General features: G+C 44.6%; 3 protein-coding genes across 3 annotated transcripts; 2 read left to right on the top strand and 1 right to left on the bottom strand.

The window, feature by feature from the left end:
- Positions 1–3,270: 3,270 nt before the first annotated feature.
- LOC136547058 (histone H3.3-like) lies at positions 3,271–4,121 on the bottom strand. Its single transcript, XM_066539026.1, has 4 exons — positions 4,044–4,121; positions 3,862–3,941; positions 3,515–3,608; positions 3,271–3,378 (listed from the first exon to the last, which is right to left on the bottom strand). Exons 1-4 carry the CDS (start codon positions 4,119–4,121, stop codon positions 3,271–3,273), a joined length of 360 nt encoding a protein of 119 aa, XP_066395123.1.
- Positions 4,122–7,850: 3,729 nt separating this feature from the next.
- Positions 7,851–8,402, top strand: LOC136544482 (cytochrome P450 93G2-like; the record flags this gene model as incomplete). Its single annotated transcript, XM_066536635.1, has 1 exon — positions 7,851–8,402. A coding segment is annotated over one exon (552 nt), but the record flags the coding sequence as incomplete, so codon positions are not given.
- Positions 8,403–13,297: 4,895 nt separating this feature from the next.
- Positions 13,298–18,630, top strand: LOC136547057 (putative MO25-like protein At5g47540). The gene is made up of 11 exons (XM_066539024.1): positions 13,298–13,574; positions 14,195–14,356; positions 14,508–14,626; positions 15,715–15,789; positions 16,456–16,549; positions 16,634–16,693; positions 17,178–17,246; positions 17,738–17,836; positions 17,962–18,006; positions 18,088–18,190; positions 18,406–18,630. The coding sequence occupies exons 1-11, from the start codon at positions 13,449–13,451 to the stop codon at positions 18,462–18,464; spliced, it is 1,011 nt and encodes a 336-aa protein (XP_066395121.1). The 5' UTR covers positions 13,298–13,448; the 3' UTR covers positions 18,465–18,630.
- Positions 18,631–22,248: the final 3,618 nt, after the last annotated feature.

Genomic DNA, 22,248 nt, shown 5'->3' with positions numbered 1-22,248 from the left:
CACTTGGTGGTTCGGCATCTAAGAGGTGTTGCATGAACCTCGTCCACATAATTGGACACCGCAAGAACCTACCTACAAGTGAGGTAACTCAATGTCACAAGCAATCTACTGGAGTTACCTTTTGGCACTCCGCCGGAGAAGGTACAAATCCCCTCACAATCACTAGAGATGGCCACGAACAATCACCAACTCATGCCAATCCTCCTCCGCTACTCCAAGCCGTCTAGGTGGTGGCCACCACCAAGAGAAACAAGTGAACCCCGTAGCAAAACACAAATACCAAGTGCCTCTAGATGCAATCACTCAAGCAATGCACTTGCATTCTCTCCCAATCTCATAATGATGATGGATCAATGATGGAGATGAGTGGGAGAGCTTTTGCTATGCTCACAAGGTTGTTATGTTAATGCAAATGGTCAAGCGAGAGAGCTTGAGCCAGCCATGGGGCATAAATAGAAGTCCCCACGAAATAGAGCCGTTGTACCCCTTCACTAGGCACAACACGGGGTGACCGGACGCTCCGGTCAAAACGACCGAACGCTGGACCTCAGCGTTCGATCACGCGATGCGTGCCATGTGTCTCCTCTCTTCAAATGTTGATTGCCCGATCTCAACGGTCAAGTGATGACCGAACACAGCAGCTCAAAGTGACCGGACGCTGAATCCCAACGTCCGGTCGTTTCCAATAAGCATCGAGAGATGACTTTTCACGACCGAACGGGTCCGGTCATGATCGACCGGACACACCTAGCGTCTAGTCACACAGCAACTCCCCTGTGCGCTGCCACATCAGTAGGACCAGACACAACCTTCCAACGTCCGGTCACTAAGTGACCCAGCGTCCGGTCAGAGACCGACGCCAGCGTCTTGATGCTTCACCTGACCGGACACGCCGGTCCAATCGAGACCAGCGTCCAGTCACTTATAGTGACCTCCATGTTTTCTATCTAGGGCGTCGGTGGCACCGTCAGACTGTCCGCACTCTACGAGTGGACATTCCGCCGGTGAAGTTCCTAACCCTTGCTCCAATGTGCCAACCACCAAATGTGTCACCTTGTACACATGTGTTAGCATATTTTCACAAACATTTTCAAGGGTGTTAGCACTCCACTAGATCCTAAATGCATATGCAATAAGTTAGAGCATCTAGTGGCACTTTGATAACCGCATTTCGATACGAGTTTCACCCCTCTTAATAGTACGGCTATCGATCCTAAATATGATCACACTCACTAAGTGTCTCGATCACTTAAAACAAAATGGCTCCTACTATTTATACATTTGCCTTGAGCCTTTTATTTTTCTCTTTCTTCTTTTCCAAGTTCAAGCATTTGATCATCACCATGTCATCACCATCATCATGATCTTCATCATTGCTTCATTACTTAGAGTAGTGCTACCTATCTCATAATCACTTTGATATACTAGGTTAGCACTTAGGGTTTCATTAATTAACCAAAACTAAACTAGAGCTTTCAATCTCCCTCTTTTTGGTAATTGATGACAACCCTTTTACAAAGATATGAATTGAAATTCAATTGAATCCATGTTGCTTGTCCAAACATATTTAACATGTGTAAAAGAATATGGACAAGTTTTATGAATCCCATATAGTAGCGATTGCCCCACCTACATATGTGCTAAGAGTTTGGATTGGAGCTTGCACATATGCTTAGATAGGAAATATAGGAGACAATGTCTACCTAATGATGCTAAGATATAAGAGATAGACCTTTGAAACGTGATACCAATCGAAATGCACCAATATACCATCCTTAGCACCATTGGTAACTAGACATACATAAAACCTAGAATACCCCATGAGGTCAATATTATAAGCAAGGGTCTAGTTTCCATAGAATGAACATAAGTCTAGTTACTTTAACCTATGCATGCTAGTTTCTCATTTCATCACTCAAGCCTATAACTAGCATACACCACACAAGCATATATATTTACCCTATGTTTTATGCGTTTCAGATGTATGTTGCATATATTTTTATCTAAATATTACAAAAGTAGATCTGGCGTTGCATATGTTGCAATGACTATACACGTATATTGCAAGTGTATGTTTTAAATATTTTAGCTGTTTAAACGTATGTTGCAAGTGTTTTATCTGGATGTTGCACTGGCTATAGACATATATTGCAAGTGTGTGTTTTAAATGTTTCACCTGTTTTAAATGTATGTTGCAAGTGTTAGATCTAGATGTTGCATATGTTGCAGTGTCTATACACATATTGCAAGCGTATGTTGTAAATATTTTATCTATTTCAGACGTATGCCGCAGCAAATGCTTTATGTTATAAGTGTTTTATGAGCATGCACGCCAAGGGGGCATAGGCGAAGGTAGTCTCCTCGGGCGTAGCGCCCCCAAGTGCGCGCGAGAAGCAAAGCGGGTGCGACAGTAGGCGCGGAGCACAAAGCTGTATCTATGGGCGTGGCAGTAGGCGCGGAGTACGAAGCTGCATCCATGGGCGAGTAGCAAGTGCGGAGCACGAGGCGAAGCGGAGCACGAAGCTGCATCCCTGGTCAGACAGCAGGCGCGGAGCACGAGGTGAAACGGAGTACGAAGCTGCATCCATAAGCGCTCTAAGGGTATCATTATTGAAAACGGGTGGGCAACATGCGCCCTGAGGGTATCATTATTGAAAATGGGATAGTAGGAGCGCTAAGAATATCATTATTGAAAATGGGTAGGCAACATGGGCGTCTATACGTTCGGACGCTATTATCTCTGTTAAATCTTTGGTTCCTCTCTATTTGGTGCCAGAGTTTTTTTTTCACCTCTTTGGTGCCTGCTTAAATCTTTAATTATTACTGGGACTGAATCCAAAAGCTGATGCGCCTATGCATTGTTTCTTGTACCACGACTTGGTGAAAAGAAATTCAACAGCCAGGAAAGCAAGCACAAAATTGTGACCGATATGACTGCAGTTACGTAAAAAAAAAGGGAAATTGAACAGCCAGGAAAACAAGCAGAAAAACGTGACAGATATATAACTTCAGCTACGTAAAACTTATTGTCTTATTACACACCGGCAAAAGAAAATCTAGCGGAGGCTACCATTAACTGGCTAGTTATTCGACATATAGAATGTTTGACACAAACTTAAGGTAATGCTTCTCGACAAAATAAACTAAGCAGCATGCAGGTTGTCGGTAGCTCCATTAACGACGCAACGCAACGCAATACGATTACGATTAGTGCCTGTCGCCACGGATCCTGGTAGCCAGATGAACATCTTTGGGCATGATGGTCACTCGCTAGGCATGGATGGCACACAGGTTGGTGTCCTCGAAGAGAGCCACGAGATACGCCTCTGCCGCCTCCTGCAGAGCAAGGATCGCATGGCTCTGGAAACGCAGGTCACTCTGCATATGTGCATATATATAGCCATGCATGCATGAAGATGCATTCAGATATTAGAACTGCTTCGAAAGAAAGAAAAGAAAAACAAGGAAGAAAAATTGCAGATCGTGCATGTGGTGATCAAATTAGCAACCATACCGTGTGATGAAGCTGGGCGATCTCCCTGACGAGCCTCTGGAAGGGCATCTTCCTGATGAGCAGCTCGGTGCCCTTCTGATACTTGCGAATTTCACTGCAAGATAATTAAATAAACGTGAGGTTCAGATTCAGTTGCGACACGGTCCCAAAACCTCTGATCCACAGCCTAGGCTGTGGCTGGTCGCCCCTCTCGCGCATCAAACCATTGTATGCTAAACTCTTCTTATGATAAATCAAACCGGGTAACCGGATCTTAAAAAAAATTGCAGCCGTAAAATTGAATTGATGCTAGCAAAAACAACCATGAAATAAAATCAGCTGTGTTGCACACTTGCACTTGCACGTACCGAAGAGCTACGGTTCCAGGGCGGTAACGACGAGGCTTCTTCACTCCTCCTGTTACTGGCGCTGGCTTAAGAGCAGCAGCCTATGGTCACAAAGCCATACATACTACTAATGTTAGAACAAGTTTCAACACGCAAGTACGGATGATACTTAACATACAAATTTTTTACATATATACACGTACAAAGATCGCTCGAACGAGTTGCTTCCTTGGTGCCTTTCCTCCGGTCGACTTACGAGCCCAATGCTTCGTACGAGCCATCTTGCAAACAAAACACTAATTGAATTGATGATTGATCATGTACAAAAGAAATCCTGATCGAGTATACAGTATTTGAAAATAAAAATGCTTCTGAGGAACACAAATAAGTATGTATTATATATAACAGCAGTATATATCCTGCATCTAATTGAAATGTGCACAGAACCACTGTCACACACTAGCATATATATGCCTAACTGAATCATGTCATGTGTAGTAGTAGGAAAATAATTGAGAACACGTATGAAGATAAAGAAAGATATATGAATTCAGATGTGGGAACTAGGCAGTGCAAATAAAAGCCAATGGGCAGGGGCTTCATGATGTTTCGAGCATTATTGTTGAACAGAAACCTAATTCATCGCCTGGATACTAAAAAAGGAATACTAATTACTATTGAGTTGCCGTTTCCTCTCTGTTATAATATCAGGGCATAACAGTACACAAAAACATGTTTCGATATATATGGTCGAGAGAACAGAGCTGCGAAGTGCAAACAAAATCATGTGCAACGAAATTATTTATCAACACTTAGTACGGCAAAAACGATGAATAAACCTGGGCAGAGTGCGGATAGATTATTGTCTAGCGTAATCATATTAGAGTTTGCAATCCATATATAGTTGCACGCGCACTAAAACCCTAGAAACACATACACGTTATAAAACCAACAACCAACGTCATCCAAACATAGTCATCAGTTGAATGAAAATGAACTATATATACAAACAACGGGCCATGTTCGCTTCTTTTATAATTCGTACTTTTCAGCATTTTTTTAGCTGGAACAATATTTTTTTCTCACAACAAATCAGCCAGAACAGTGTTTTATCTTGTTTTTTCAGCGAAGCGAATGGGGCCAAAGCATGTGGCGATGGCCAGCATGTATCTCTAGATACTCACTCCGTCCCTAAATGTCTGTCGTTTTCGCTTCCCGAGAAACAACTTTGACTAAATATATATTAAAAAGTATTAATATTTATGATACATAATTAGTATCATTGGATAGATATTTGAATCTAGTTTTTTAATAAATTTATTTAAAGATAGAAATGTTGCACATATTTTCTATAAATCGAGTCAAAGTTATCGACGCGCAAATCGTGGTGACTAATATTTAAAGACGGAGGGAGTATATGGATAGTCGATAAAGCAAGAATATAGATAATCAAATCTGTTAGTACTGCAACATTGAGGAGATGGGTCTGTTTGGTTACCTCTCACAGTCACAGATCGTGTGCTAGCAACTGCTACACTACTGATGATGCCTTGTAGTCGTAGCTAGGTCGTTCTTCAGCCGTGAGCCCGTTGGCACGGCTCATCTAAAATGGCTTTACCGGTGAAGTCAAAGCCGGTAAAGTTAGAAAAACTGGTTTTTTTCGGCTTCTAGTTCATTTTAACCCCGGCTTATAGTTCATTTTAATCCTGGCTTACAAAACGGCTTCACGCTACAGTGCATCGATTTGCGTAAAATAGATGAAGCCAAAGCCGGCATAAGCCGTGCCAAAGAGGCCCAAAGAGGCAGTAGGCACGTACGCGTTAGGGTGGGTGTTCGGTTCTCGGTTCGGTTTCGGTTCGATTCCTTCGGTTATTGATGAAATTCGGTTCCTAAAAAACGGGAACCGATCGGTTCCAAAAAAATTTTAGGAACCGAGCATTTCGGTTCGTGGTTATTTCGGTTCGGTTCCGGTTCTAACCGAACTAACCGATTTTTTTTAGAAGACCTCAAGACAACAATAAATATATGTGTTCTAAGGCAAATTTATACCACACTATGTTTATTTTTAATAATAATAAGAGTTAAATGCACCAGGGATCCATTAACTTGTGAGCAAGTTTCAGTTGGGTCCATCAACTTCCAAAGTGGCTTTTTGGGTCCAGAAACTTTTAAAATGGTTCAGTGCAGTCCATACCTATTTATTTAGCCTGAAATTCAAAGCACATTTGTAGAAAACCCCTTCCCGCACCACATCTTCTCCATGCAGTCCGGGTGGTTGAGCGCCAGCGCCAGCGCCCACTCCACGCTGGTGGCCGTGGTGTCGGATCCGGCCGTGAAGATGTCCAGCACGAACGCCTTGATGTTCTCCCTGGTTAGCTTCACCTCGACGTTCACGTCCTCCGCCGCGTCCATGAGGATGTCCAGCAGGTCCTTGCTGCGGTTGTCGGCGGTGGTGGTGGTCTGCCCCAGCAGGTCACGTACACGGACGGCTTCGTGGCGCCCGCCGTCGCTGCTGCGGGCGCGCTGGCCAGGCCCATGCCGGGGCAGGCGCGGCGGCCGCTCCCGAACGGCATGAGGTGCATGTGCTGCCCCTTGGGGTCGACGCCAGCCCCCGCGCCGCCGGGCATGAAGCGCTCGGGCTTAAACGTCCACGGTGGTGCCGGACCCGTCCCGTTTCTTCACGCCGGCGCTCCTGGCCGCGCCGCTGCCCACCAACTCCTCCTTCTAGAACTTCGTGCTCAAGGACGGGGACATGCCGGAGTACATCCACCCGTACACCGTCCGATCCCCCAGCGACGGCGCGCTCGACGTCTGCTACTCGTCTCCGACGCCTCCGTCGCAGCCGCCGGGAGCGCGCAGCACCACGTCGTGTCGGCCTTCGACGACCTCTCCGTGACGCTCGACGTGTCCCCGTCCCTCCGCGCGCACCTCGTCCGCGGCTGCCCCTACGTCACCCTCACCACCACCGCCACCGGTCCGATCGACATCTCCGTCGCGTCCGTCCATGCCTTCATTGACGTCGGCTCAAGCTCCTGCTACTGCCACCACGGCTCCTCTGGCACCAAGTGGCGCCTCCGGATGGACAGCGGCTAGACGTTCCTCCTCTACGCGTCAGCCCCGATCCACCTCGCGCAGGCCGGCCCCACGTAGCTCTCGGCGACCGCCTTTGCCGGCGCCATCCGGGTCGCCTACCTCCTGGAGCCGGTCCTCGACCGCTACAGCCGCTGCTACCCGACCGCGGGGCACGCCGCGCTGAACCCGAATGACCGGCCCTTCTCCGTCGACTACGCCTGGCGCAAGGAGGGGCACGGGGAGCTGCTGATGCTCGCGCACCCGCTCCACCTCCGCCTACTCGCACTGCTCCCCGACCAGGCACGACACGCCCACCACGGCATGCCGGTGTGGGCCACCTACATCATCTACTACGTTTTCTCACTCTCTCTCCCCTGCTTCTCCCACGCACAGCCGCATCCACCGCCAGCGCTGCAGTGGTGTATCTCGCCGGCGCGCACATGTGACTGGTCATGTGCAGCTCCGTCGAGAGCTCCCGCTGTGCGCCCTTTCCGGGGGGGTCCTTATGCACGGCGGCGGCAGCTCGAGGCCCGCAATGGAGGCAGCTGACCACATGCCCGCGCGGCGAGGTCTCCTTAAGCGCGCACTGACGGCGCCGGCCGTCATGGTGCGGGCGTGATGCCGCAGCGCGGACACTACCAAACAGCCCTGCTCCGATCATCGACCTCCATGCCTACCCCGAACCACACCGCCGTTTTCGCAGACGCCTACTACTTCCAACACTGGCCACGGCGACTTCGGATGTGCCCACGACGCCGCGCCATCTTCCTCAGCCTCGCAGGCCCCGAACGCCGCCGCAGACTGCCCGCGACGCCAACCAGGAGCTGGTGCTGAACCTCACCACCGGACACCTACCTCCTTGCCGTCGTACTCTGCCGGCTGCGCCACCCGGACTGGGACCACTCGTCGACGCAAAGAAAGCGCGGCGGGGCAACTGAACTGGTGATGGCCTGGCCATCGACGTCAGCCGCCACCTCATCAGCATGTCCAACAACACCATCATGCGCATGGTGGCCAGCGCGCTGCCGGGCCACATGACGGAGGCGGCCAGGGACTGCGCCAAGCACGTCGCCGAGCTCGTGGGGGCCTTCAACGTCGAGGACTACGTGGGGCTCTGCCGGAGATGGGACCTGCAGGGGCTCACGCGGAGGACGCGCGTGGTGCGGGACAAGTTCGACGCGCTGCTGGAGATCATGATCACGGGCAAGGAGGAGAACCGGAGACGGCAGCATGGGCTCGGGCAGACCACCACCACCACCGACAACAGCAGCAAGGACCTGCTGGACATCCTCATGGACGCGGCGGAGGACGTGAACGCCGAGGTGAAGCTAACCAGGGAGAACATCAAGGCGTTCGTGCTGGACATCTTCACGGCCGGCTCCGACACCACGACGACCAGCGTGGAGTGGGCGCTGGCGCTGGCGCTCAACCACTCGGACTGCATGGAGAAGATGTGGTGCGGGAAGGGGTTTTCTACAAATGTGTTTTGAATTTAAGGTTAAATAAATAGGTATGGACTACACTGAACCATTTTAAAAGTTTATGTACCCAAAAAGCCACTTTGGAAGTTGATGGACCCAACTGAAACTTGCTCATAAATTAATGGACCTCTGGTGCATTTAACTCTAATAATAATGTATAAGAAAACAATAGCAATATAGTAACACAAATATATAGCAGTTCAAATATAAAACACTACACATAAACCAAACATAATCCTACACAATACAAGTAAGTGAAGTATAATTCATGTAATTCGGTTAACCGAGAGTAGGAACCGAATTTTCTTCGGCTATTTCGGTTCCTCAATATCAGGAACCGAATAAGGAACCGAAATTTTCAGTTCCGGTTCTTTCGGTTCGGTTATCGGTTTTCGATTAAATTTGCGCAGGCCGCGGATTTGGTGTAGGCAAACACTGGATTCTTATTGGCTGGTGGCACTATGACGCGGATTTATGTAATTAACCACAGCATATACGAAATAACGGAAATTTCTAAGACCTGAGTCCTGACAAAGTGTTCCGTAGTCCTATTATTCTGATTTCTGAAACTGTTGTTTCGGTGGAGAAGATCATCAAAATGTCTGACTTTTTCCATCTAATCTTGTTATAATTAAGAACCATGCGTTCCAATTTCTAACAGAAGTCCAGCAAGATTCTTGTTTTTTTTCAAACATATTACATATCCGATGCCACAACATGATTGCTCCACTGACATTACTGGTACTACTACACTAGCTAAGACCATGGACGGATCCAGCGGTGGGGCTAGGGGGCTTCAGCCCCCCTACCCATCCTGAGCACGTGGAGTTTCTTTAAGCTATCTCTTAAAATTTTATGCATATATATATTAGGTAGGAGGGGCTAAGATTAAGAGAAGATAAAAAAACATCTATTCTTTTGTTCAGCTCCCCTAAATTTTTTTCTGGCTTCGTCACTGGCTAAGACTACAAAGGTCAGTTTCTTAGAATTTCGCACAAACACCATGATGCCCTCTTGCAGCTGCAGCTGCAGCTTATTGTAGCGTGTCCTGTTTCGTTTGCTTGTTTCGTCCTTAGCCGGTAGCTACTACTGTGCATGACTTTTCGAGTCTCATGGCCCATGCTTGTACGTGCAAAATCAATGCAATCTGCCACCCCACGGCCCACAGGCCACAGCCCCTAGACCCTGGGCCGCGCGCATCTTTCGTTCTTGCAGGACACACGTAGTCACCAACATCGGTTCTCTTTTCTAGCTCAGCTTCTTTGTCATTGTCTTTTTATCAAGACTAGCAAATGGCTTGAATTGAATTAACAGCTCAGTTGCGCTCCAAAAATCTTGGGTTTGTCTTTCGATGTGTGATATGCTTTGCTATTTGCTCTCTTCCTCCGCATCGATACCACTGAATGGTAACTTTAGTGAAGAAATCTTTCAAGATTGAGGTCTAAGACACGTAATCCTAGGTCTTAGACAGTAAAATTTTATGAAGCATTGTGTAGAATAAATACAAAGAGAAGTGGTAATGGCTATTGGCGACTTCCTAATTCTAAGAAGTGGGATCCTCGGCCGGCGAACGCTTCGCAGACTCCTGATGTTTCCATCGCCACCAGGTTCCATGAGACGTTCACCAAGCCGCTCTCCTCTTCCAAGCACGCTGCTATGCGGGAGCTGTTCCCAAAGGCGGGTGCAAGGAGGGGTCGGGTGCTATCCGTCTTGGACTGAGCTTGCTTACAAACGCAAAAGCCTATAATCGCGAACTCGTCATGTAATATCAGCTTAATGTAAACCTGGTAGTTGTAGGGCGTCTTTAGGGCATCTCGCCTTTTAGACTCCTCATTTGTATTCAATCTCTTCTTCTTAATGAAATACGTGCTACGCGTGTTCTCGGGAAAAAAAATAATTCTAAGAAGTTAAAACTTACTATGATAGGATGATGATTGATATTTTACACCCATTTTATTTTGATAGCTAGTATAAAGATGGCATACAATCGAGGGGATCATTGACAAGTGTCTTGCTGGTGTCTATGTGCTCAAGTAACTCTAACAATACGGAGCGTTTGCTGTTTTTTTAGTTTTGTTAACTGCTTCGAAGGATGCATAATTTGTGGTTTTCTCTAGAGATCCCGACCAGCTCTCTGGAGTCTGGACAATTTGATAGCTAGGAAAGCATAGGATAAATGAGACTACGAGAGATTATTTTCTTTTGTTAAAAAAAGAAAAATAAAACTGATTTAGACTTTTGGCCTTGTCAGGTATAACCCACCATTCACATTAGTTTGGCGATTATCCTTCGTCGATCCTTATCCCCCATTATCTCATCTTCGATTGATCTATCCGCTCAAATCTTTTTTTGCAATTCAACCCCTCCGTTCAATCTCTTTCATTCCATCTTATTGCTCGAGTAGTGGAGCCCCAAAACTAGCGGTTAAGTCTAAGAGTCACGTTGGAGCGAAGGAATTTCATAAGAATTATAAAGTTATCTTATAAAAATCAATTCAATTTGATATAAAAAACACAAAAAAACATGTAAAAATCTCATGTTCCAAAGAGGGCTTGTTTTAAATTCGAAGAATTCTATGCGCCGTGTGTATGTATGTACTAACTCTCCCGGCTCCAAACTTCTAGTTTTTTTTGGGGCGTGGCTAGCGCCCGGACGTCCGGATGCTAGCCCCCTGTCCAATCGCTCGCGCCGCTGCCCCCCGTCTCGCGTCCCGTGCCTGCCTGCCCACATCTCGTCTGCTGCGCCCGCCCGCAAGTACATGGGGCCTGCCCATGCCAGTGGGGACCGCCTCCACCTTCCCGCGCCTGACACCGAGGCGAGACAACAGAAATGCGAGGAGTGAGATGCAACACTTGGCCTAGTTTTAAAATATCCAGATGCAACAAATGTAACATACGTCTAAAAATAAATGAAACATGCGTCTTAAACACTTGTAAAAACACCTGAAAAATACTTGAAACCATTGTAAACATACGCAATATCTAGATAAAACACTTGCATCATCATATGTGTGAAAAATATGCAACATCCAGATAAACACACTTGCAACGTACGTCGAAAAAATAGATTAAACATTGAAAAAAGAAGCTTGCAACATACGTGTACAACCATTGAAACATGTGCAACATCCCGATCTACTTTTTCAATCATCCGTATGAAACACTTGTAACATACCTATAAAATATTTGAAACACTTGAAACAGACACTTGCAACATGTAGTTTCAGCGCAAACATCTTCTTGCTGCTTGGGAGAATGCCTCGTCGGCATGTGGAGTTCGTCGGAGGCAACAGGGCGACGGTGCTTGTAGGCAGCGGCTCGGCGGTGGATACGCGATAGGGCAGGGATGCAATGGCCTCGCGCCGTGCCTGGCAGGGGCGATAGCCGAGCGTTGTGACTCGCAGACGGCTACGAGCCTGGCAGGGCCGGCAACCACGCCGCTGCGACTTGCAGGCAGCTGCACGCTGAAACTAGGAGAGGGTAGCCGTGCGCCACATTTGGTAGGGCTGGGCAGCTAGCAGCTGAGCGCCGCATGTGGGAGCGGAGCCGAGCGGAGCGAGGAGTGTGGGAGTTGATTTTGTTTTTTTAGGTGAGCAGCACATGTGGACAGTGAGTGGAGCGAGACGTCCGTCTTAATGGTAGCATTACTATTTTTTTAACCTCCTGTACTTTGTCGACATTCATATAGTTAATTTCTTTTTGGTTATGGTAATTATTTTTTAGATCTTGAGAATTAATGTGGAGGTTTTTTTGGTTGCCTAAATATTAACATAATAAATATATATTATCAAATTGTTCCTCAAATTCAATAGACAGAAAAGAAATCTGAGCTCGAAGATACTCATCCTGTTTATTAATACTACTTCAGCAGTACTTTTCAGCGAATAAACAATATTTTTCTTTTATAACAAATCAGCAACGTTAGCGGCAGCCAAATTTCAGCGAAACGAAAAAAAAAGGCCACTATAATAACACAGCACACGAGTGCGCCCTTTTGCGGTACAAAGTGGTTCAGTTTTCACTTTGCCCATAGATGTTCCAAACTTTAGAAGGCATCTGCACAGACTGCAGGTGAGAGCCACAGGACATATCCCACCACCCATGCGTATATTGTGTTCCGTCTCGTCGTGTTCCTCCCAGGTGCATGTCTGTATCAGGGTTGTACCGATCAAAATTCTACGTGGGCTAATGCTCGGAATACCCGTGCTGTGCAAGGAGGAAAAACACAAAAGGGCAAAAGGCATCCTAAGAATCTACTGTCTGTTCGGTTAGCTGGTTCGTATCGGGCTGGTTTATAGGAGAGAAAAATATTATTCCAGCTAAAATTTTACAATCGTTTACGACGAGCCACGGCCAAACAAACAGGGTCTAAGCAGTGAAAGTTAAAGCACGTCTCCATAAGTTTTGTCTCTTCTTTTTTAATTTGATTTGATAGACGGCCGTTTCCACGAGGTTTTTTCTTAATTAATCACGATTTGACATGAATGCCAAATCACATTCGTGGACGGCCGTCGAGCCGTGGATTTGCGTTGATTCATTCCAGGGTGGATCTCGTCGTCGCCACTGAATCCAAAGATGGTGTGCGAAGAAAAAGGCGGCAGAAAAGAGGCACAGAAGCAGCAGAGCAGAGAGAGCGCAAAACTGAGATCGGGACAGCGAGACGCTGGCACAGGCAGGATTAGGAAGCGTCGCGAAACGCGACCGGCCTCGTCCTTCTCATCAGCCTCGTGCCCCACCGGCCACCGCCCTGTCAGCCCGTCACCGGATCACCCCTCGCCCCCTCCCCTCTGCGCATCACGGGCACGAGCTTGAGCCCTCGTACCCTCGCGTCCGCGTTCTCCCTCGCCGCGCTCCGATCGAACTCCCGGCCCCGCGCGGAGGAGAGCAGGGCCCTCCGAGGGCCCTCCCACGCGGCGACCCCGTGGCGTTCCTGCGCGGTTGCTTCTCGTTCGGGTCGGCGGGGCGGAGCCGGCCCAAGGCCTCGCCCTTGCCCTCCCCGCCGCGCCTGACCGCCGCTGCGGCCGCGGCTGCGGCGGCAGCCGACGACGGGGCTAAGATGAAGGGCCTCTTCAAGTCCAAGCCGCGGACGCCCGTCGACATCGTGCGGCAGACGCGCGAGGGCCTCGTCCAGCTCGACCTCCACTCTGGCTCCCGGAGCGGCGACGCCAAGCGCGAGGAGAAGGTGAGATCGGGTCTCACCCTTTGTCTAGGGATTTCGTGGCTTCGATTCCCCATTTGTGCCCGCTGGCTCGACCCTGACTGCGCACGAATGTGGGCTGATCTTTACTTAATTTGTGATGCATAACACTAATCTCGTGATGGAAATAGTGCTAGCAGCCACGGTGCCCTAGTTTCCTTGATGTCATTCATGATCAAATTGTAGCAAATATAAAGGGAATATCTCATGGAACTTCTGGAAATATGTTTTTGGGTGTATCAGCAGCACTGAGCTACATAGTTATGATAATAGTTGGTGCAAGTATGAGCATTTTGTAGGTTATCATCCATGAACTTGTCATCCTAGCTCACTGTGGAGTTACTAGTAGGTATCACCATCTGTATGCAAAAGTATGTAATACTTGGATACCGTAAGCACCTAAGTTCTGTCGAAGTTGCCACCAGCCAACCACCAACCTGCACTTTTTACGAACAGCTCCATGTTCAGAATTATATGCTATATATATGAACCTTTGGATACTTGTTGATGCCTGTGGCCATCTATAGAAGAAGAAAAATAGATTGTTAATGTGCAATGTTTTATATCTATTAAAATGAGCTGTACCTAAGGATGACTTTTTGCAGATGGCAGAGCTAAGCAAAAATATCAGGGACATGAAGTCTATCCTTTACGGCAATGGTGAATCAGAGCCTGTAACTGAAGCATGTGTTCAACTGACCCAAGAATTCTTCAGGGAGAACACTTTACGGCTATTAATCATACATCTTCCAAAACTAAATTTGGAGGTATGGAATTTGACCTGTTTTTGAATGTAGATTGACAGTACTACTGGAATAACTTTTATTACATATGTAATATATACCTCTCTTGTTGTCATTTTTACACAAAAAACATGATACATTCTTATGGATGTATCTCTACTTTTGATTGTTGCAGACTAGGAAAGATGCTACTCAAGTCGTTGCAAACTTGCAAAGACAGCAAGTATCCTCAAAGATAGTTGCGTCTGAGTACCTAGAGTCAAATAAAGATCTCTTGGACATTTTAATTTTAGGGTAAGATTACTGTCCAATTAAAAATAACTAATGATGATTAGTTCTCTCTCCTTTTCCTATCAAAATAAATCATTGGAAAAGCTTATTATATTGCTTGTTTAGCTCTTTTATCTTTGAGATTGTTAGTGCTATCCATGTGTTCATTGATCCACGTGTTCCTGACTCTTTGATTATGGTAGTTGTTTGAATGGTCTTGTAAAACTGAATACCCAAATGAGGCCATTTGAAACATAAATTTTCATGTTCGCAGTCTTAAGACTGTTTTTTTGGTCTGATGTGGGTTGCATTTCATTCCCCCAGATACTTTATTGGTGCGTAAATCTCTGTATTTGAAGAATGTTTTCCCCCCTTATACACTTCAACTCAACACTGTACAGTTACCAACTTATCGTCATTTGACAGATTAGATTACTTGTATGTTCACGCAGTGTTATCAAGTCATCCCATTAATCGCAATTAGTCGTCCTAGTTGGTATCCTGGACACTAGGGGCTACGACTCGATTAGGCCGATTAGTTTCCTGGTCGCCTGATTAGTTGTCGACTAATCATGATTAGTCGGACGACCAGGAACAGAATGGAATTGGTGGGCAGCTGTGGACATGGGCTGCATCAGGGATGACTTAGGGCACTTGGGCTCATGTTTTTTATCCCAATTTGCAACCCTACATGCAGCCACCACCCTAGAGTTATCTTCATGCTTGATTTATACTCTAGAACATATAGTATATTAGTAATATATTTGGTATATTAGTCCTGATATATATAGGAATAGGACGACTAGGGGCCGACTAGTCGCCTGGTCGATGACTAATTGCGACTAGTTGCCTGGTCGGTCCCATTCCGACTAGGATTGACTAGACGACTTGATAGCATTGTTCATGTATGTTAGTTAACACCTGAATTTATAAATATGTGCGCAGAGGTGAAAATATCTGTATAGCATTGCAGCAAAAAATATGTGTTTTAGCTTTGTAATGTCTCATTAGCTTGTTCTGGAATTAGTTGTGTAGTGTTGATAATATTGGGATGAACTTTATTTATTTCACTCATTATTTCATCTTCCACTATATATTTCTTCACTATACAGGTATGAGAATATGGACATTGCTTTACATTATGGTGCTATGTTGAGGGAATGTATTCGCCACCAAAGCATTGCAAGGTGATACTACTGATTTTAAATGTTGATAGTACGTTAATACAACACAGTATATATTATATCACAGTTAATTGATTAATCAAGATTCAAGCATCATGTCATTTGTATCATTAGCAAAGACGGCCATACCCATGAAATGCTCATTCAAGAACCACCAATGGAAATCCATATATTAGTCAAATATGCATTCTCGTTTGCCATAATAGAATTCCATTTCTAAGTCTTTGAACAGTAGTGAACATCAAAATTGCTAATTAATAAAAGGAAATATTTTGAATGATTTATGTAGCAGAATGCCTGCTTTGCAGATTTCATTTTTTTGGGTGGTGTCCTTTCATATAGCAGATCAAGTTTTGTTATTTGTTTTCCTATCTGATAGAAGTCTGATCGCACCCAGTTCAACAAAGGGTGTGCATATTAGCAGTGTGATCCTTCATCACGCGGACGGTTTTTGTGCACATCTAGAAGCACTATGAATGATTTAGATTAGGTCAGTGGTTTTATTCCATGGACTCTATTTACCCCCAGGATATTATAGGATATCAAAACAAAATATAAATTAAATAATGACTACCAATCTGGACATCCATAAGTACAAAAATATTGTTGAAATTGGAAGCTCCTGTGGACTTTTGGTGCTATTTTCTTATATAATTTGTTCATTGACAGGTATGTTTTAGAGTCTGAACACATGAAAAAGTTATTTGACTATATACAGCTTCCAAATTTTGACATAGCTTCTGATGCTTCTGCTACCTTTAAGGCGAGTTGCTTCACTTTTTACCTTTAAAAGTATTTTTCATATATTGTGGTCTAGTCTGGTCATATTATGCTCTACTGTAAGCAGGAACTATTGACAAGGCATAAAGCAACCGTGGCTGAATTTCTCTCCAACAATTATGATTGGGTCAGTATTTTTACCTTGGGAACATTATTCAAACTTATTTCATTTACGAAAATTTTGTATCCTTCTTCTTGCTGTATATGTTCAAACCATATATGATCTTAGTCAAGTTGTAGTGCAACATTAAATTCTGTGGTTAAATGTGTCAATATCTACCTGGTTTTAATATTGTCTCTAGTTAGGTCTAACCTGATTGAATTGGTTACATCGTCGAATTGTTGGCAAGCTGAATTCACTGTATTGCCCTCTTTAGAGGCTTAAACCGTAGTGGTGAACTACTAGAAGTTTTGTATCGATGAATCTTAGTTATGAACCATCAGAAATTCTATATAGATGGCCCTTTGAATAATTGGTTAATTCAATCCCTAGTTTGGCTGGCATGATAGATTATTCTAGTCTACTTGATATGTCATAATTAGCACCATGAATTATTTTTTGTGCAATTCTACTTTTCTAATCTTAACCCTCTTGCATTTACATGCCTTAGTTCTTTGAAGAATTCAACTCTAGGTTGCTGTCGTCAACCAACTACATAACAAAAAGGCAAGCTATCAAGGTACTGCTACCTTTGTATTATGATTGGTTTGTCTGTGCTTTGTTTCTGTGTACTCCCTACGTCCTAAATTATAGGTCATTTTGACTTTTCTAGATACATAGAAAACACCTATAAACATTGATTTCTTGCACCATAATTAGCTTTTTTTATATATATTATTTTGAATCATTTCAAAATCTTCTATTCTCCCTCTGTTCTACCATAATTGTCCATGGCCTTGGGAGAAAAGCGTACTACAATATTTGTCCAGTGAAGATACCAATGGTGTAGTTATTGTAGTATTTCCACTCCCCATAAATTAAATGTTCTGATAAATGAGAGATGGGTCCATTTTTTTATAGGGGTATGGATGGCCATTTCACACTATTTCTTTTCCTTAAAACCATCACTTACTTTGTCCATGTGGATGTGCCATGGACAAATGTTGTAGAACAGAGGGAGCAATTTTTTTTATTGATCAAGATTCTCATGTATTAATCTTTTCCTTTCAGTTGTTGGGAGATATGCTGCTGGATAGATCAAATGCTGCAGTCATGATGCGCTATGTTAGTTCCAAAGACAATCTCATGATTCTTATGAATCTCTTAAGGGTCAGTGTACCTCATTTCACTAGTGGCAACTTGAGCTTACACGCTTGAAGTGCTCTACCCTTCAAGTGACTCGCTATTTGTCACCCTTTCTCAACTTTTTAGTGTTTTTTTTTTTATTTTGTCAGGATTCGAGTAAAAATATTCAAATTGAGGCATTTCACGTGTTCAAGGTATGTACAACAGCCTTAACATCTTTTTGTCAACATAAGTTTGCATAAACTCATTTGGTTATTGTACATTATGCATCACAGCTGTTTGCTGCGAATAAAAACAAACCGCCTGAGGTCGTGAACATACTGGTCACCAATAGAAGCAAGCTACTTCGGTTTTTTGCTGGATTCAAGATTGACAAAGGTACTATACCTGCTTTAACTTTCGTTTGTGTACTTGCTTGCTAATCTACTCACAATACCTTAGCTGTTGACTTGTGGTTCAGCTATAATTTCAGCGGCATGAGCTGTTTTTTAGTGTTGATCGATTTAAGTCACTGTAGTCATTTATTGTTTGGGTTTAACCTGCCAGTATAACAGTTTGACATTAACTAACCTTATTGTTATATTATGAATCAGAGGATGAACAGTTCGAAGCAGACAAGGAGCAGGTCATAAAAGAAATATCGGCACTTTGAGTATGTCTGATGTTGTAATTAGTCATTGTGATGATTTTTATTTTGTTAAGAAAGTGCATGTGAAATAATGAACTTCTGTGTATTATTCTGTTGGACTTAGAGGAGCAATACATTGACTCGAGTTGCGGTTGGATACTGCCAGCAAATGTGATAATTTTTAATAGTTTGTGTGGTTGTCCATGCCCTTTTTTATGGGCGTGTTGAGTGACATACAAAATATTAAAGGATTTAGAGGCAAATATGAGATGAAGGCATAATAATAATATGTAATCTCGAGCAAACAAAGTGCAAGACCTGATGCCGTACGTACCGCTCACTGTACTGTACACCATGACTGGCTAAACAATGCATCATACTGTGGGAGAGGTGAGCACACCCGTGTTCAGTTAGGACTACAGTCAGGATCACCTTTGACTCCAACAGCAGGGGAAGCTCAGTAGTGTGACTGATACGTATAATGTACTCCCTCTGATGCGAACTATAAGTTTTTCTAGCTTTAGCTTTTCTAGATACCTAAACATTTTATGTCTAGATAAAAAATTATATATCTTGAAAAGCTGAATGAGCCCGTACAATTTGGAACGAAGAGAGTAGTTATCACATTCGTACCCAAAAGTGTTAAACAATGGGGCTCACATCATTTGAGACGAGTTGATGGCAAAATATCATTGATTTTTAGATACGTAAATTATGTAGCGAGTCATTTCTGAATATGGTGCCTCTAATGTTAGTGGTGTACTGCTTTGACCTTCCATGGCAACAGAATAATATATTATACTCCCTCCATTTTAAATTATAAATTATTTTGATTTTTCTTCATATATATGATTTTTACTGTATATTTAGACAACATATAAGTGCATATAAAAAGCTATGTATATTGAAGAGCTAATTTGGAATGGATGGAGAATCTATGGCATCTCAAATTGGTGCTTCTGTGGAGGGGAGAAGCGTGTGCAACATTTTTTTTTTGCGTACGCTTTGCTTCTGAATATAGGTGTCACGTCCAGCCCAGTTTGGAATTTAGCCCAATTTAGCCTATAGTGGTCCATGTGCATGTTAATAAGATATTGTGGAGAGTTTACTTCCACCTTAATTGTTAAAGGTAGGATAGACCAATATATAAGGCTTCTAGAGTCCATCCCACCATTCCCGGATTAATCCTTTTACGCGAAGTGCCTCACTTCACGTAAAAGGATTAATCCGGGGATGGTAGGATGAACTCTAGAAGCATTATATGTTGGTCTATCCCACCTTTAACAATCAAGGTGGGAGTAAACTCTCCACAATATCTTATTAATATGCACATGGGCCACTATGGGCTAAATTCTAAACTAGGTCGGATGTGACATACACCCCCCTCAAAGGGCCCGACATCCTCGTCGGCCCAATACACCCACAACCGGGCAAACGATGACCAGGAATGTTCCCTCTTAGCACATGCGACCGTGCGTTCAGTGCTGGCACATGTGCCATGTCGTACACCCTGCAGGGCCTACACGCGCAATTAACCCCATGTCCGCGCACCTGACCCGCACGCGTCCGTGGCCACGAAGGTCGGCTCTGGTACCATTTGTAATGCTGTAGAGTCCAAATGGCTTAGATCCACTCTGCACGCTAAGCGAACCACACCTACCATGACCTTTAACAATCAAGGTGATACTAAACTCTCCATAATATCTCATTAACATGCACATGGGCCACTATGGATCAAATTCCAAACTGGGTTGGATAGAACGTTCCCTCTTAGCACACACGACCGTGCGTCCAGTGCCAGCACATGTGCCATGCCGTGTACCCCACAGGGCCTACACGCGCAATGAACCCCATATCCACACACCTGACCCGCACACGCCCGTGGCCGCGAAGGTCGGCTCTGATACCATCTGTAATGCCCTAAAGTCCAAACGGCTCAGATCCACTCTACACGTTGAGGGAACCACACCTACCACCATCCCACTTACGCTTTCGTCCTCGCTTCGCATAAAAGAATTAATTCGGGGACGGTGGGATAGACTCTAGAAGCCTTATATGTTGGTCTATCCTACCTTTAACAATCAAGGTGGGACTAAACTCTCCACAATATCTCATTAACATGCACATGGGCCACTATAGGCCAAATTCCAAACTGGGTCGGATGTGACAATAGGGCTAGTTTGTTTGCCTGCATTAGCTTGTATTAGGTTTATGTAATACAATTTGTTAGTGTGTGGTTGTTTATACAAGCTCTTATGTAGGCTTGCAAAACACTAAGCAGTCCAATATTATTTGGTCATATTAGTCAATCTATTTCTTCAAACAGAGAGTAGCCAAAACACATCGGACATCATCCGATGCACAACGTCCGATGCCTGTGCCAGCATCCGATGTAGGCAAAGTAGCTCCAAGTATATCCAACACTTGTGTACGTGAGTTAGCCTTTCACAAATCCTTTCATCTCAAGGGTTGTTAGCACTCACTAGGTCCTAATGCACATGCATGGAGTTAAATCACCTAGTGGCACTAGATAATCGTAATCACCGAGTTCACCTCTTAATAGTACGTCTATCTATCCTAAACCCAATCACGCACTCTATTGCGTCTTGATTGGCAAAACAAAATGGCCCTAGCTTTATACCTTTGCATTGAGCTCCATTTTGTTTCTCTTTCTTCTTTTCTAAGTTGGAGCACTTGATCACCATCTTTTGGCCATCTCTATCACACGAGTACCATCTAGCTCCACCTTGGATGTGAACCAACCTTACTTCAATCACAACACTTAGAGAGAAGGTCAGTCCACCATGGTTTCATCAATTAGCCAAAACCAAACTAGAACTTTCACATAGGATAGCAACGTGCAAGCGTTTGTTTTTCCTCTGAGTCAGCCCGATCAACTAAGCTCCGATGCGGTCTCCGGTGACCCCATCGGACAGGTCAAGTGAGTAGAAAAGGATTGTCCCTGCAGTACTTCTGAAAGAACCTTGATGTCGCCTAGGAGGCCTAGAGGGGGGGGGTGAATAGGCTTATAAAAATTCAACTCGAAACTTTGTTAGAACAGAGAGCGGCACTGCCGGCCTTATAGGGCAGCACTGCCGCTCTTCAAAAATAAAGCAAACAATGTTGATATTTCACAGATAGTAACCTGACCCTCTCAGCTGCTCAATCCTACAAATTTAACTCGAAACTCTATTAGAACAGAGGGCGGCACTGCTGGCCTTATAGGGTGGCACTACCGCTCTTCAAAAATAAAGCAGATAGTGTTGAGATTTCATAGATAGTAACCTGACCCTCTCAACTACTCAATCCTGCAACAGAAAGACAAAATCCAATTCAAAGACTGGATACCACAAAAATCTCACACAAGAGAGGATCGAGCTACCAAACCCTAACAATAGCTAGCAAAGAGCTGAACCAGCAAGAACACAAAGTGAAGCACGCGAGACACAAAAAGTTATCTCGTGGTTCAGCTCACCACCAAGGCTTCCCTAAGTCCACGTTGTTGAGGCATCCACAAAAGGATTGGCTCACCACCAAGGCTTGCCTTACCCTCGTTCTCAAATCAAGAGAATGAACTCTTGAAGTGAGGGGTAATTTCTTAGCTGTAGGATGAGGTTACAAACCTCCTAAGGCTGCCACACGAGTTGGCAAGCACAAGGGCGACGTCTAGCCGGCTAGGAGCAAGCTCCAAGAGTAACAAACCCTAGAACCGCTAGCCAAACATGAACCAAATGCTCTTAGACTTTGGGAATCAGTGGATCTACTCTCCAATCGAGTTTTGCTGCCTTTTCTCTCAAGTTTTGATGGT

Source organism: Miscanthus floridulus, chromosome 3, assembly GCF_019320115.1.
Source record: "Miscanthus floridulus cultivar M001 chromosome 3, ASM1932011v1, whole genome shotgun sequence".
Lineage (NCBI taxonomy): Eukaryota > Viridiplantae > Streptophyta > Magnoliopsida > Poales > Poaceae > Miscanthus > Miscanthus floridulus.
This window is presented reverse-complemented; position numbering and strand designations above follow the sequence as displayed.

Coding starts and splice junctions, on each gene's coding strand:
- LOC136547057 (XM_066539024.1), top strand. CDS start 13,449: ATGAAGGGCCTCTTCAAGTCCAAGCCGCGGACGCCCGTCGACATCGTG. Junction 17,247..17,737: donor CAAAAAGGCAAGCTATCAAG/GTACTGCTACCT, acceptor TTTTCCTTTCAG/TTGTTGGGAGATATGCTGCT. Junction 18,191..18,405: donor TGGATTCAAGATTGACAAAG/GTACTATACCTG, acceptor ATTATGAATCAG/AGGATGAACAGTTCGAAGCA.
- LOC136547058 (XM_066539026.1), bottom strand. CDS start 4,121: ATGGCTCGTACGAAGCATTGGGCTCGTAAGTCGACCGGAGGAAAGGCA. Junction 3,942..4,043: donor AACTCGTTCGAGCGATCTTT/GTACGTGTATAT, acceptor TTGTGACCATAG/GCTGCTGCTCTTAAGCCAGC. Junction 3,609..3,861: donor CCTGGAACCGTAGCTCTTCG/GTACGTGCAAGT, acceptor ATTATCTTGCAG/TGAAATTCGCAAGTATCAGA.